The sequence below is a fragment of the Myxocyprinus asiaticus genome, chromosome 29, assembly GCF_019703515.2.
Source record: "Myxocyprinus asiaticus isolate MX2 ecotype Aquarium Trade chromosome 29, UBuf_Myxa_2, whole genome shotgun sequence".
In the NCBI taxonomy this organism is placed as follows: Eukaryota; Metazoa; Chordata; class Actinopteri; order Cypriniformes; family Catostomidae; genus Myxocyprinus; species Myxocyprinus asiaticus.
Window position 1 is genome coordinate 11,878,863 of NC_059372.1, and position 16,685 is coordinate 11,895,547.

A 16,685-nucleotide genomic window follows, 5' to 3' on the forward strand; every position below is an offset into this window, starting at 1 on the left:
AGCATTGTTAGCCATGTTTTTTATGGCACAAGTACAGTTGTAACACAGTGTTACATCAGTCCCCCGCTGATCACCTTGCATGTTGGCCTGATTTTCTCTATGACCTTTCATTGAAGATAGACAAATCAATAATTACAACAAGCAAAGTTTCCTTTCATGGTCATTCAGAAATAATGATTTATTCACAATGAAAGAGCAGTAGGAATATGACCCCCCTGCAAACTTGCATTAGAAGGGAAATATTCAGTGTCTCAACTCGGTCTACTCTATGGTTTAATCCAGTGGTTCCCAACCCTATTCCTGGAGGCCCCCCGACACAGCACATTTTGTATATCTCCTTTTACTGACAACCAGTTCAGGTCTTGGAGTCTCCACTAACGAGCTGATGAGTTGAATCAGGTGTGTTTGATTAGGGAGCTATCCAAAATGTGTAGAGGGTGGGTGGCAAGCGCGCGCCACCAGGAACAGGGTTGGGAACCACTGCTTTAATCAAAAGTTCAAATATACTGGCCTATAATAACATGAATTTAACCACCCCAAGATGCCACTGTCACAACAATGTTTACACACAGCGTTTGCAACTTGGACCATTGCAAACACTGAAATAGGAGCCCTGAACCGAGAACATTTTTAAATGCCCAGTCATTTGCTATATTGTTTACGTGGACTATGCATCGTTCACATGCAGTAAGAGATTTTAAAAGACGCGCGCCTCAGCAGTCACGCAGAGCCCCGCCTGCAGTCCATGTGCATGCCTCTCGTGTCGCCTCATCTCACGCTGTGTTTTGCATAAAATGTGTGTCAGTAGGACAGCGTGTTCCCCGGCACATGCAGAGAGCACATGCAGAGTGGTTTTATCAGTGCATAGCACTGTCGAATAAACGCATCCAGCTCAGCTCAGCTCAGTACATAGCACCCGCCAATAAAATCACACGGCAGGATAAAGGGAAAGGGAAACCAAAGAAATCACAGGGCACGTTAGAGTGAGATAAACCTAAGTTGACGGCTTCCCTAAATCCAGTCACATTTGCCAGTCATCTGAAAACGTGATAGATGTGGGTGGGTGTGCATGGCTAGTAGGAGTGTAAGTGGAGAAAGCTGATGGCAGTGCACAGGCTCGTACTCTGTACATCACACCAGCATAACTAATGCGTCGTTCATAGTAGAGAGGCAGAATACAGGTAGCTCCGCACTGAAGGTGCATCTTCACTGCCAGTTCGCTAGTGTATTTATACCGACTGTTTGACTCGACTGCCAAATGCTCTTTGCGAGAAGAATTTCCTTGGCACTTTGAGTTGCACGCTGTATGCACTAGTATTTCGCGACTTTTTTCACCTGTTTTCAGTCGACATTTGCTTCAACATACTGACACACAGAGACTTTCTTAAAGACCGTAATTTTGAAGACAGCTCTTAAAAAACATAAAGGATGGATAACAGTCCTGGTAAGTAACTGTTTGTAAATTCCTTCATATATTATTATTATTATTATTATTATTATTATTATTATTAATAGTATTAATGATGTTCTTGTTAAAAGCCAGAATAATAGGCTAATCATAATCTTTGTAATCATTCTGGTATTTCACGCAAATGCTGAACTTAAAATAAAGTGCATTTATATGCTGTGTTTTGAGTTGTCCAACTATTTTAATGCACAGTACAGTGCAACAGTTTTAACTTCAAGATATTATAGACATGATACCTAATTCTAAAAGTTTAGAAGTTCCTCTGCAAGTTTCATTTGATATTTGAGTGTGTTTCAATGTTTTAAAGTGTGAAGAACACCTTGGGAATATATCTATAATGTAGCAATGGATTGCATGAGTGATAATGCCTCATTGATGCAGTAAATGATCTAAGCAGGTGTCATGATGAACATTGTCATGCTTTGATGATTGTGCTCCGTGTAAACACTACAAAGGTGCATCTATATATAGTCTCAGTATGAGTAATCGCGTAAATTGAGATAAACAATCACGTAGTAGGAGTAATCTGCTTTGAAACCACTATATATATATATATATATATATATATATATATATATATATATATATATATATATATATCGTGCATGCGCTAACAACTTCCTGTTCCACACCATGAAAACAAACTCACGTGCAGATGCTCAAGCTGTCAAACTTGGCTCATACATATCAGTAGAGTTTACTAGTATAAACTATAGTATGATTACTAATCGAATAAGATTAGATATGAAAAAGCTGTTCAATGTATTCGAGAAACATTGTTTACAGTCCCACCAACCGGGGAAAGTCCGCACGTGCGCTTGAGGAAATGCAACAAACACAACCATCAGGGATATTAACTTGTCATCTGTTTACCATATATTTAGTCAAGTTTGTAATAATGTACCTTTGCTCGAGCGAGCTTCATTTGAAGGAGTTTAACCGGTTAAGCTGATTTGGGTAGTGGCGTTCTTCACTGAGGTTAACCAAGGGCCATTTACTGTACACGTCAGCTCAGTCAACCAAGTCCACTTCAATGTTAATTGACGGCTGATTCATTTACAAAAGCTGCAGTCACGTTCCGGAACAGGTGATAGAAACATTGTCTCGTGCTTGGCGCACCCTGAACTCTGTACAGTTGACAGAAAGCTTTGAAATCATGCCATGCAAATATGAGGCGCGGCACGCCTCAACAATTGACCACCATAAAGTCATTACAGATATGGAAATAATAACATCTGAAAATATGACCTTGAAGGCTAAGAGACAGACGGCTATTCAAAAGGGAAAGACATTTTCTGTTATGTTTTACATATAAATAAAGAGATAGGCCCAGACTCTATTAACTCAATCATTGACTCTTAAGTTTAGATTTTACCGAAATTTACCGGTATCGAAATTTTGGCCGATACCGATCGTCGATAGTTCTTTTATAACAAATAGAATGGCCGATATTAAAAATATAAAATATTTTACCTGCTTTTCAATGTATATGTATAGGCTACAAAAGATTGATTACTGTTTTGTACTTTAAGAGTATTTTTTTACATTGGAAAAACTATGGCATGATTTGCTTTCAGTAATATCCAAATCAGACCGATATTCCAATGGCGGCGCGCATAGACAGTGGCTATTCTGGGTCTAGATACAAACTTGAACTTGAACTTATTATGCAAAATAAATAAATAAATACAAAACGTATTGATTGGCCAGTACCGATATGGTCACCGATATATTGTACATCCCCAAGTTCAAGCATATGGAGGTGTGGAGCTATTCAGATGTTTTAAAAACATTTCAAAGTGACTACAGCACTACTAGAGTTGCCTACCCTGACTTTTGTCCCTAATGCAGAACTGAATAAACTATGGGAATTATGGTTTGGTTTACTAACCTACTGACATTTTTGAAATATTACTTATGAAACCTGTGTTGAACTTGTGACATTTGTGCAACAAAAAATGACCTTAAATTGTGGTTAGCGCTTTATTTTTATTCTTCTTAAAAACTGACAATACTGTGACATTTACGGGCAATTATAGGCTATTCTCTATTCACATCAGGGCATAGGATGTGAGGTAGAGGCTGCACAAGTGAATTGCGCAGAGTAACGGATCATTCATCCCCCCACCAATATATATAGTAGCATGCTCCCTTTTGTAGCACTTTTTAATTATAATGGAAGCTGGAGGCTTTTAGCTCCGCTACAGGGCTTCCGCGAGCGCATCGCGCGCTATATCTTACCACTGAACGCATCCCTCGCTCCTACAGTCATCCTCACGTGCATGCACTCGCTCTGCCGCGTGATATCCAAGTCCCCACCCTCCGCTTCTTTCACTGACTCTAATGTTTTGATGCAGATTGTACGGTGGAAAGGGGGAGGTTGGTCAGTGGGTCAGCGATTTCATGCAGTCAATCTAGCGCCTCATCACGTTTTCCCGCCTCATGCAACTTGTTTCTTTGGAGTGTTTTACAAAAACAGCCTCATGACATCTGTCCGCATGAGAATATTCTGCATTGTCCATGCTTTGTACAAAGAGCTCATTTGTACATTATCAGTGCTAGCTTTGTGATATTTTGAAGGCAGTTTGGGATGTTATAGATTCCTGATTCGAGATGAATGGTTAAATTTGGTCTCTTTGCTTCATAACATGGATGGTGCATGTGCTTTTGACCTATTTAAGAATAAAAGGTCTCAGTTTTAGTCACTTTAAAGTCCATTGTTGAGAGAGGAAACAATCATAACCAGCAAAACCATTCCATAACAAACTTGACATTTTGAAACGTTATTCTATTCTCTTTGGTTTTCCATTTTATGTCCTTATTTTTATACCCATTTATTCTCTTATTTGTGTTTTTACTCTTGTCATATGTATTTTCTTGTATCTAATTATGCGAACATTTATGTACATGTTTACAGCATGTCTTCTGTAAATCGCTTTATAAACACTTCATAAAAGGTGCTCAAGCTTTACATACATATTTAGTTCATAACAGTTGATTATACAAATTTAAAGCAACAAACATGCATCCCCCTCCTCTTCTGAAGCTGAAATGGAAGATAGGCTACTGTTTATCAGGGCAAATCCACAAGGCATGCAATGCTGAGTAATTCAGCTCTTTTCCTAGAACCACGGCAGCATTTGTGGGAGGAGGGAATTGTTGTCCCTGTAAAGTCCTCACGTTTCTACGCCTGCCTTTGCTCACTAACAGATTAGCATTTGCATGGGTAGCCTAAGCTTACAATGAGCTGGTGGAGACCTGCTGATTCTTCCATTTATGCTGGTGTTTCTACTGACCCCAATTTACAGTGGCTTGCATAGACATGTGCATGGCTTCATTTTGCTTGTAGAAACTGTATTGTGATTGTACTATTGTTTATGTCAAACCCAATGTGAAGGGCAGGGTGGGGAACATCCTTTATCACACCTATTACTTTCACATAAATATAATTAAAGCCTTATGTTATTTTACAGTCATTCAAAACAGGTGCTAATAAAACAGCTGCGCCTCAGACACTATAGTATGCTCTTCTTTAATAAAGGACGCGTTCTGTTATCCATAATGTCATGCTCTCTTTAACCTCAGTGGCCTCACGTGCGTCCAGGTGTGAGTATTGCTGTGTGTTTGGTGGGGTTACTAAACTGGGCAGGGCTGAGTAGCATGCTCAGGTAGGGCTCTCTATCACACGGCTGTAAAATACAGCACTGCAGTATGTCAATAAATCCCGCTGCACGTGCCAGTGAAGGGATTACAAAAACACTTGAGCTAAATAAATGCCATGTGCAGTGTGAGAAAACACAAGCAGGAGTAAGGAAGGTGGTGTGTAGTGGTAGTTTGATCTTGTTTACCCTTTTCTTCTTCCCACAGAGGAGTTCCACATGATGACGTGTAAAAAAAAAAAAAAAGGAAAGATTCACATTGTGGACTGTAAATGAAAAACTGCTTACGAAAATGTGCAAAACTGCAATCTAGCCTATAGTCATTGCTCTGCTACTTGACATTGTGCGCAAATCCAACAGTATTAAAATAATTCCCATATTTTGTGTCAGTCTGAATCTAAACTTTCTCCCGCTAGAATGCATGCATATAGGATACAATTAGATATATTCTATATTACCTGTGTGTGTACCTAATCTCAGGTTTCTCCAAGGGGAACTGTCACTGTAATACGTATACCTAAAATCACTAAGGAAAGCATCTGCTAAATGACAGCTTGTTACTTATTTTCTTACTAAAATCTAAATTTAAACATAAACATGGCATTATTTAACATTCGCTGTAATTGCATATGAAAATAACAGATGGAAAATGGAAAAATAAATACATTTTGACCCACGTTTTAATACAAACACTCTTTTAATATAGAAAAAAATAGCCAACTATGATCTAAAATACCATAATTGTGGAATTCCTGGTATGTCAGACTACTTTGTGTGAAAAATGTAGGGAAAACATTTATTTTTGACTCGTGTATGCATTTTAGGTTCAAAGTTTCCTACTGTAAGTTAATTGTCAAACTTCATGCATTCACATATTGCTGTGGGAAACCAAGACCCATGCTGCAGATCAGAATGATTCACAAGATCACACTTTAACCGCAGTTCCCTGGCCCAGATCCGACCGACCGTGTCTTGGTTGTTTAAAAAAGTCAAACTAAAGCCACGGAGCACATTCTAACAAAACGTGACTCCAAGCTGCCCGTCTCTCAAAGGCAATGCCTGCATTCGTCCATATGGGAATGCATCATAATCGCAATGGCGACACACAATAGCGTCCTCCGACGCGCGAGTGGGCGCGCGCGATTCGCGATTGTTGTAGATGTTTACACGAGACTGCGGATTTGGTTTGGGCAGGAACGGTGTCAAGATTCCATGTGAGGCGGCGGTCAGGTGTTGTGCAGTAGGCTGGGGCACTATGCCAGCAGAGCCATGCAGGGCTATTATTGGAGAGGCAGGAGAGCTCGCGAACACGTGAGACTGTGTCTCAGCTCATCCTCCGCGCATGTCAGGAGAGGATGCGGTAGCATGCAGACCTGCGGGGGATTGTAAATAAATCTCGTCGATAGTTTCATTTGACATAGCGAAGGCCATTAAATAAAGCCATGTAACATCATGTTTTTTGTTGGTTTTTTTTTTTTTTCAAAGGGGAACTTAGCGATCTGTTGCTGTGCAACCATTATTTTTAGCACTCGAGATCGTTCAGTCTCATACTGTTAGTCTATTGCATTCAGAGCAATATGGCAACCACTCTGAAAGAACAGAGCGCACTCCCAGCCAGTTAGATCATTACATATCTCCCTCTTATTAAATCCTGGATGCAACATCAAACTTTAACCTGTTATTTAAATTTGAATTAGAACTTCCCTATAGGTTCCAACACACACACACACACAAAATAGATATTTTAGAGCCGTTTCCAATAGGACTAATATGATTTCCAGTTGGATAAAATGCACCTGTAGGACATCAAAAGATATTTAAAGAAAATCTTTCCTGATTTTCAGGAGCTATATCATCTTTCCAGTATTGTTCGAAAACCCGAGCTTGTTTACACGAAGTTTACACAATGTCCTATAAGACTCTGTAAGAATCGAATTTGAATCAAAACATCCTGTAGTAATTTCACTTTATCCAGCTGGATCTTAATACGTTATTATAAGAGGATTCTTAATTGATTGCTTTAGACGTATGAAAATGGAGTTTTGTTTATTTTCAGGTGGTGAAATATTTTGATTAAAGCATCGGTCTTCTGTAGCTCAAGTGTTTTGCTCTTTGGTCAAAGGCTTCATTTTCTTGATATCTGTGTTTCTACAGGGGGTGTGATACTCTATGCTGGTTCCAATGGCAGTGCCAGTCCCAGCCCAGGAAGCCCCTCTAGTGGCTATCAAACCCAGTCTCCATCCTCCCACTCCCAGCCCTCGTCTCCAGAGGAGGTCACCTTCACTGAGATTGGGGCCCTCAAGCAGCGGGGAGGTGGAGGATCCCCATCATCTCCAAAACTGGTCTTTCAGTTCCCTGAAGTCTACAACAACTCCACAGCAGGTTCGAACCAGCACAGCTACTCCCATCCCATCGCTGGTAATAGGCCTTGTGGATTTACCAGTAAGTGGCCTCCCTTTATACAGTAGGTTCACCTGTAGCCTACAGATTCTTCTTTCCCAAAAAGGAGAACCAGTGCATCATGATACTTAAGATACTCTGTGTCTTTTCAACATCCTGACCCCCTTTTTCCCATTTTATCTCTTCATCTGAGCAGAAACTGGAGGCATGGTGCTCCTTTGTAAAGTATGTGGAGATATTGCATCAGGGTTCCACTATGGTGTCCATGCATGTGAAGGCTGCAAGGTAAGACAGAGTGAAATGCTATGCTGAAAAGACCAGCTTAGACCAGCATTCCAGTCCCATGTGACTTTTCTTTAATGAATATTGTGGTCCGTCTTTTGAATATAATGGCAGTTAAAACCCTAAAGTGACTTGCATTAAAGCTTAAAAAGGACCCTAAATTATCATAAAAGAAGTCCATATGGCTCGGTCATCATATTCCATATGATAGATTTTAGTGAGAAACAACCTGAAATTTAAGTCATTTTTAAGTTAAAATCTAAACAACGCAAGTTCTCGCATAAACATTCGAGCCACTGTGAAGGAGGATTCCGTCATAGCGCTCCATGAATGTGCAATGGATATCAAGATTTTCACTGCAAAATGACTTAAATTTTGTATAACAATAATCGTATAAGACAATATACTGAATGCTGGTGACCAATGCAGGTCTTTTGTGACAAAGCAATGTTTTTCATTATATCATGTGTCTTCTGTTGTTTCCAGGGTTTTTTCCGCCGTAGCATTCAGCAGAACATCAACTACAAGATGTGCGTGAAGAATGAGAACTGTCTGATCATGCGCATGAACCGTAACCGTTGCCAACACTGCCGCTTCAAAAAATGCATGTCTGTTGGCATGTCCCGTGACGGTGAGGATTTTAAGAGTTTTTCAAGGACATGTGTTGATATATGACAAAAAGCAAAAAGGCATACTTTCATATCATAATACATCCCAGCACCACACTCGCCTCAACCTACTTTCCTTTTTAGTCTTGAACCGTTGGTAACTTTCAAGAGAGCAAGTTTCGTTTAGTTTGAATGTGTGCTCGTTTTCATTTCTCCCTTGCCCTTTTGTGGTCCTTTCTTTTTCTCGCTTCTTCTCTCAGTTGGTTTACACCCGCCCCACCCCCCACCCGTCCTTGTTCCCTAGCTCTGCCTCCCGATCCCTCGTTGAGACAGTGATTTATGAGGGATGGAGTCACGCAGTCCCTGAAGCTATCTGTTATCTTGAAAACTGCTGCAAATACAGGAATTATTTTGAGAAATTGGAACAACGGCGACTTGATTACCATGCTTGTGCCCTCATAACATCCTCCGCAATTAATGTTGTGCAGCAGTAAAAATTTAGCAAGGGATGCAGAAAAAGGCACGCATCTGAACTCGTCCCTCCCATCAGTAGAACATTGTCTCATCCATTTGCCACCTTTTTTTAACCCTAAAGAAGACTGGAATGATCTTGTTTAATGGATGTAGGAAATTCTGAGCCTGATTTCATGAAAATTAACTGATTGTGGTGACATTTTTGCAAAATGATATTGCGTGGGTCCTTACACTTTTCGGGGCAGTTTTGAAGTGAAATGTCCACTGGGTGGTGCAAAAAGCAAGTTAAATTATCTTCCAAACATGAGGTTTTTAAGGTTTTAAATAAACAAAACCTTTCCTCCCTACCCTAAACCTTAAACCTAAACCTAACCAGTAGTGTCATAAAAATTAAAATATGACACGAAAAACGCAATTGCTGGAGCATTTTGTAATGTTTCTGTGATCATTTTGGCTCACGTGTTGACTCGCATGCTCGTTGGGACTCACACCCTGGTCCTTTGCATCGCAAGTGCAATGCTTTATTGGTTGAGCGTCTACGCAACTTGATTACCCTCAAACAAGCTTGTAAATGTAGTTGGTTAGGTAATGAATCGGCGTACATCATGCACCATAAGTCATGCGCTATAGTAAAAGTATTTTTATATCATAAGATATCATTGTGTGAGAAAAAGGAATAAAGTAAGCGTTTATCTGTTCTTTTACTCGTGATATGTGTGAAATGAAACTCATTGTTTTAGCGCCTCTATTGTTCATTTCACCAGGAAACTGACGTGATATAAACAACAAGCCCGTTTAATTCATTGTGCAAAGACAAAGGTATAGTAACCTCTTTCTATGAGACCAGGATGGAATTTTTGAAAGACCTAGATAGCAAAAATGACACCCATATTATACTTGTACATTGTGACCTATTTAGGCTGGGTTTGACTTCTGATGGGTTCTCGGCAGCATATCATGCGCTGTAACCATCGTGCAGTGCAGCAGAAGTGGATATGAGTGAAAGTGTAGGGGTTGGCTATTTTAGGCGATTGCGCTAGATGTTGTTCTAAGCGGGCACCAATAGAAATGAGTCCACTGTGTACAGAGTGCGGGAGGTAAACACTCATTTTAACCCTGGTGCCTGAAAGTGCTTGGACCCACAACCTAGAAACCTGTTTCTCTCACAGTTAATATTGCAAAAACAGGAAAACCTCATGCAAATGCCTCAAAACCCACAATAAACAGGCACCCTGATTTCATTGCAGTCAATGATCTTGGTTGTGTAATTAAAACAGATGTTTGCTTTGACACGATGGCATGGTTTCACTTCCGCCATTTTCTTGCCATTTCGTAGACTAGTAATCAGTGCAGCACTCTGGAGGTTTATGTGTCGCATTGTTTCATACGTGATGAACCAATTGTGACCTTTTGTTGATGATCTTGACAGCAAATTCCTACCAAAAATTTTAGTTCTATTTCAGGGTCAAATGTTTGAGTAAGTGGGAAGTCAGACAGTCTTGGCATAGAAAAATATGTCATGCAGTCATTGATTTTTTGCTGCAAAGGAGATCATGCTGTTCCCCTGTTCTCAGTTTCTCAGATGCAGGTGTTATGGGACATGTATGATATGGGCCAGCTCCGCCCTCTGTATGCAAGATGTACCACCAAACCCTCACAATGTCTGTCACCTCAATCTACCAAATATTGCATCGTGCTCCTCTCCTCTTCTTTCCTTTCCATTTTCTTTTCCTTTTTTCCCCTTACTTTACTGTACTCTTCTTTCCTCTCCCTTTTCCCTTTTTCTTTCCCTTTCCTTGCGTATCCTTCTCTCCTTTCCTTTTCATATTTTTTTCCATCTTTGCTTCTTTTTCTTCTCCTTTCCTTTTCTCTCCTTGTCTGTTTTCTACTCCTCTCCTCTCTCTTTCTTCTCACATTCATTAGTTTCTCTCTCAATTACTGTGGCATTGTCATTACGTTCTTCCTGACCTACTGCCCTACTTATGGCTTGAGAGAGTGAGGCAGAGTAGCATAGGGATGAGGAGAAGAAGGGGAGGTAGGGACTGAGAGAGAGATGAAGATTGGGGGGAGGCAACATATTGTACCATAGATGCTATTTTTTGACTCAACAGCTGACTGACCTTCTTAGAGGAGGGGGGTGGCAATGAAGATGAGAGTGAGGGGTAAAAGACTCTACACCAACACATTTTATGTTCATCCATATTTAACATATTTAACCAGAGGTTAGGCATACTGTTCGCAAGTTGTCTTTTGTACGGCGGCTGTGCTATTGTGTTAGGTTATTTCTAAAACTACCATGTGCTTCATTATGAAAGGAACTGTTAAATACATATTCATAGGATGTCTTTATGCTCTGGTTTATCAGTGATTCTCCATGATAAATGCAATGGCTTCTCAACTTTTCGTAGATTTTTGCATGCAGTCTGACGACTCTATTCCGGGTTCCCACGGTCATGGATAACCTAGAAATATCAGGGAATTTTTAAATTGTGTTTTCCAGGCCTTGAAAATATTTCATGAGCTAGATATTGATATAAAATTTGCTCACAAGCCATAATGATGTTAAATTCGTCAGTTAATTATTGTTATAGGCTGTTCTTTTCACTGAATTAGTCAAAATGTTTGACAAATAGATTTAAAATATTCATTTGCAAATCAGTCTGAATCAGAATATTATTTTCCCCCACCTGTGTGGCCTTGGTTATTTCAGCAGAAAAGGAAAGGTGTTTTAGAGACAGAGAAAGTCATTGCATTTTGATAAATACAAACTGCACTGATAAATCACAATAACACAAATTACATTTATTGAGAAAGTAATTAGGGTCAGTTGAAATTTCATGTTGTTTCACTCTTAACCCCTAGCTGTGCGCTTTGGCCGCATCCCTAAACGAGAGAAACAACGGTTGTTGGACGAGATGCAGAGCTACATGAACAGCCTCAACGAATCGTCCACCATGGCCGTGGAAACCTCCCCACAACGCGAAACTCCTCCCAGTCCCAGTGAGAGCCAATCCAAAGAGGCCATTGGTGTCTTATCCCGAGCCTACCAGGACATCTTCACAAACACACAGGACCACCTGAACAAGAGAGTGGGCAACATCAACACCAGCAATGGATCAAGCACTTTTCAAAACAGCACTTCTCAGGACTCCACCTACCATCATGCTAACCCACTTGCGGGGTATCACTCAGCTTCCCACGAAAGCTTCTCGACTCCACCTCGCTGCCCAGTTTCTTCTAATGACAGCAAATGCCCAGTCTCATTGATGGACAACAATCGATACAGCTACGCTCCTTCGTTTAGCCAAAATCACTCCCATTCTAGTGTAAGCCCGTCCCCACAGGCCTCCCAGGCCAATCACAACAGCTACCCAGTTGGCGAGTCCCAAAGCCATACCTCGTGTCCGATGAAGTTGGCTGCTGGCTCCAAAGTGCTGGTGAGGAGTGTTTAAAGATATATGTCATAGTGTCGTTATATATATAGCAGTAATATTGCGTTTATGGGGCCTTGTCTGGAGTCCTTTAAACTAAAAGAAATTTAAGATCATAATAAAGGAATAGATCAATAAATTACACTCTCATAGTGAGCATATGAAACCATTACAATGGGGTAATAAAAATCTCTCATTCTGTGTCTCTTCCAGGCCTGTCCATTGAACGCATGCCCCGTGTCGGCACCTGGCGTCTCGAGTCAGCAGGTGTGGGAAACATTCTCGCAGTGCTTCACCCCAGCTGTGCGTGAAGTTGTTGAGTTTGCGAAGGGCATTCCAGGCTTCCAGGAGCTCTGCCAGCATGATCAAGTCATGTTGCTTAAAGCAGGCACTTTCCAGGTACTGATAACATGAGCCCCTTAACTCTCTTCTGACATTTTACACCCATTAATTATCGTTAAAGGAATAGTTCACTCGGAGATGAAAATTGTTTACTCACCCTCATGTTGTTGCAAACTTGGAGCCGGATTGACAAAACATTCTTAAAGGGATGTTCACCCAAAATGATAATTTTCTCATCATTTACTCACTTTTATGTCTCTTAAACTCGTATGACTTTCTTTCTTCTGTGGAACACAAAGGATATATTAAGTCAATGGGGTCCAAAACTTTCATGCTCTAAAAAGGACATCAGCATAATCCATGATTCAAGTGGTTTAATCCATGTCTTCTGAAGCGATACGAAGTTTGAACAAGTTTCTCTCATGAGCACATCAAGGAAACTGCAGGTGTCAAGCTTTATAGTGAAAAGGAGTTACATGTTGGTGTTTCTTACCCAAAACCGATCGGATCGCTTGAGCAGACATGGATTAAACCACTCGAGTCGTATGGATTACCTTTATGTTGATGTCCTTTTTGGAGCTTGAAAGTGTTGGATCACATTGACTTGCATTTTATGAATATAAACATACATCTATGATAATATCTTTGTTTGTGGTCTGCAGAAGTCAAACTAAAAATACATAGAACAGACTTTAAAAAAATTTTCCTATCTTTTTTTTCTTAAACTGTCAACATTTATAGCTAGATATATTCTTATGAACTTAAATGTCCTTAATTTTTCTTCTTATGAAGATTTTCTTGAATCTGGCCTCTGAATTATTTTTTTCTTCTTCTGTAGAACACAAAACAAAATGTTTCAGCAGAAAGTCCGAGCTGTTTGTTTTTATTTTATACAGCAAAAGTGGATTGTGACTACTGCTGTCACGCTCCAAAAGGACGAAGTCCCATAAAATAAGTCTTACAGGACTCTTGCGCTATATTCCAAGTATTCTAAAACAATACAATAGCCATACATGCAAAGACCAAAATTTAAGCTATTATTCACTGAAAATCACCTCCATCGGTTTAAATAATGATTTATCATGATTTGATTTGTTCTTTACAAAAGCCTATCATATGGCTTTAGAACACAAAGAATATAGTGCTCAAATCATATGGACCGCTTTTATCATATTTTTTCTGTCCTTTTTGGAGCTTCATATCCAAAGTTGACACCTACTTTAGTTGCATCAAAAAAAAGAGAAGCTTTGACTTTGTTTACGTAATGTCGTCTTCTGTGTTTCGTGGAAAAAAGAAAATCACAAGTTTTTGCGATATAGTAAAAAGGAACATCTCAGCTTTCTAACAATATCATTATTATGTTTCTACTCCAAAACATTTGTTAGATATAATTGCTTAAATGTTGGCTGATATAATAATTTTAAATAAAACTCAAAATGTGACTAAAATGATGGAGCGGGTCACAAATGGCAAATTTAGATTTTTGGGTGAACTTTTCCTTTAAACCATCACATTTTAAACACATTTAGTTTTCCTTCATCTGATTCAGGTATCCTGTTTTTGTTTTCAGGTGCTTATGGTGAGGTTTTGCTCACTATTAAACCCAAAAGAAAGAACAGTGACTTTCCTAAATGGGCAGACATATCCGCTGGCAACCCTTAGGGGACTGGGCATGGGCTCGTTGCTGGATACCATGTTTGAGTTCAGTTCAAAGCTTTGCTCTCTGGGCCTGGAGTCAGATGAGATGGCACTTTTTATGGCTGTGGTGCTGGTTTCTGCAGGTAAGAACACAAGGAGAAAAAACAGTGTTAATATTGGCAAAGTTTTGATGTTAAACTGTTTTTTTCTGTTGCTGTTTTGATAAGATGTTAAATTGTCATTCATTTATCAACAGATTGCGCTGGCATTTCGGATACAGTGGCTGTTGAACAGTTACAGGAGGGCCTCATCCAGGCGTTGCGCACCTTAGTGACCCGTCGTCACCCAGACGACAGCTCCCTCTTTCCCAAATTGCTCCTGTGCCTGCCAGACCTGCGCACTCTCAACAACCTTCACTCCGACAAGCTGCTGGCCTTCCGTATCGACCCCTGAGCTATCCTGATTAGACACTGCAGCTGCCACTCAACCAAAAGCCATCGACCGGCCAATCAGAGAACACCTTCCCTGATTAAGGATGCACAATGCTCATTTAGATGGAGACGCGTTGAGCACATTCCCATAGGAGCTATTGATTATGTTATGCGTTAATAAAAAGGAGCGCAATGAACAGATGGCTGTTTTGACATTCTGAAAACAAGACTAAATCTCCATTTAAGCTTTTTCTGATCGCATTCATACATACACTGCCCATTCACCCTCTGCCCTTCTGTGCAACTGGCCTCAAGAGCATTGTTTATATTTATATCATATCATAAATAAGCTCACAGCAGAACTTTTAAAGACCAAAAACGGGTCATTCCTCAATACTACCTGCAAACCCTGTAGTCTGCAATTCAAGTGCACAAGAGTCTTTAGTCAGCAAGTACGCAATGTATAAAGTAAAAGGACAATTTTAGGGACCATTTTTAAGCCAGTTGTGTGAGTGAGTGTGCCTGTGTGTTTGAGAAAGGGATGGAAATACCATGTAAATAAGCCATAAATATAACTTGTACATCAGTTTCAAACATTAAACAATACATGTATCACCTGTGTTAGTATGTAACATATAATTGCACAAAATTAATGTATCTTCAAGAACATGACCTCTAGTTACCATTTAAGTTTTTTGAAAATGTTGAAAGAAACTGATTTTAAAATGCCATTTCATTTTTGAAATCTGGACAATACAAGTGTCATATTTGTTCATTTGCATTTTTTTTTAATACATTATGTCAAGTATAATACTGAATTCAGTATGTCAAGTATATTACCACCTCTTTTAATATCTGAATCTAGGGATACAAAACCAGCAGACATTCTCTCCTACGCATGTTTTGTAGGGTTTTTTCCCCCCTGCTGTTTTCTTACTGTAATTGTTGCACAATTGCAGTTTTGTCTGATTTAACTGCCCAGTTGCATCAGTAAATACTCAGATCAGAGAAAGAGGGATATGCAGTTGTGTGTTTGGCTTGAGATGGGGCATTTGGTGCCTTGTAAAGGAAAGGACTGTTCATTTGTGTATTTTGGGAAAGAGCCCCTGATCTTCTGGCACCAGCATAATCCCTTCACGGAGATCACAGAGCATGTGAAGAAAACATTTTGACTACCGTCTTCATGTGGTTTATTTGAGTGGTTGAGTTGATTGTTATTATGGTTGTTAAAATAGTGTAATTCAATCATATGGGGATGTATATTTTGTAAATTCTTTTCTGCTGTAGAACCAATATAAAAATGATTATATATTATGTTGTGTTCTGTGTTTTTGCCCTCTGCAAATTAATGCATTTGTTTTATTGCATAAAACTCCATTTTAAAAGGTAAAATGGAGACACACTCATTTGCCAAGCTTGTGCTAAAAGATTATGAAAATGGCATCATCTGTCAATAGGAAAACAAATGATTGAGCTTTAAATTATTCCTTTCATGTACAGCTGATTTATTTACAGGAATATTCCAGGTTCAATACACGTTAAGCTCAATTGTGGCATAATGTTGATTACCACAAATGTATTTTGACTTCCTTTAATTTTTAAAAGTGCATGCATGTTAACATGATTTAAGTGTGATAAAATCGCTTACTAACCTTTTCTGTATAAATGTACACTGGTGGCCAAAAGTTTGGAATAATGTACAGATTTTGCTCTTATGGAAAGAAATTGGTACTTTTATTCACCAAAGTGGCATTCAACTGATCACAATGTATAGTCAGGACATTAATAACGTGAAAAATTACCATTACAATTTGAAAAACATGTTCAGAACTTCTTAAACTACTTCAAAGTGTTCTCATCAAAAAATCCTCCACGTGCAGCAATGACAGCTTTGCAGATCCTTGTCATTCTAGCTGTCAGTTTGTCCAGATACTCAGGTGACATTTCACCCC

At 39.5% G+C, this 16,685-nt stretch overlaps 1 protein-coding gene across 1 annotated transcript; it reads left to right on the plus strand.

Annotated features, from left to right (window-relative positions):
- The first annotated feature begins 871 nt into the window (after nt 1-871).
- LOC127420468 (nuclear receptor subfamily 1 group D member 1-like) lies at nt 872-16,039 on the plus strand. Its single transcript, XM_051662788.1, has 8 exons — nt 872-1,444; nt 7,282-7,569; nt 7,724-7,812; nt 8,296-8,440; nt 11,754-12,328; nt 12,536-12,721; nt 14,235-14,445; nt 14,559-16,039. The coding sequence occupies exons 1-8, from the start codon at nt 1,429-1,431 to the stop codon at nt 14,753-14,755; spliced, it is 1,707 nt and encodes a 568-aa protein (XP_051518748.1). The 5' UTR covers nt 872-1,428; the 3' UTR covers nt 14,756-16,039.
- Nucleotides 16,040-16,685: the final 646 nt, after the last annotated feature.

Coding starts and splice junctions, on each gene's coding strand:
- LOC127420468 (XM_051662788.1), top strand. Junction 7,813..8,295: donor ATGCATGTGAAGGCTGCAAG/GTAAGACAGAGT, acceptor TGTTGTTTCCAG/GGTTTTTTCCGCCGTAGCAT. Junction 12,722..14,234: donor TTAAAGCAGGCACTTTCCAG/GTACTGATAACA, acceptor TTTTGTTTTCAG/GTGCTTATGGTGAGGTTTTG.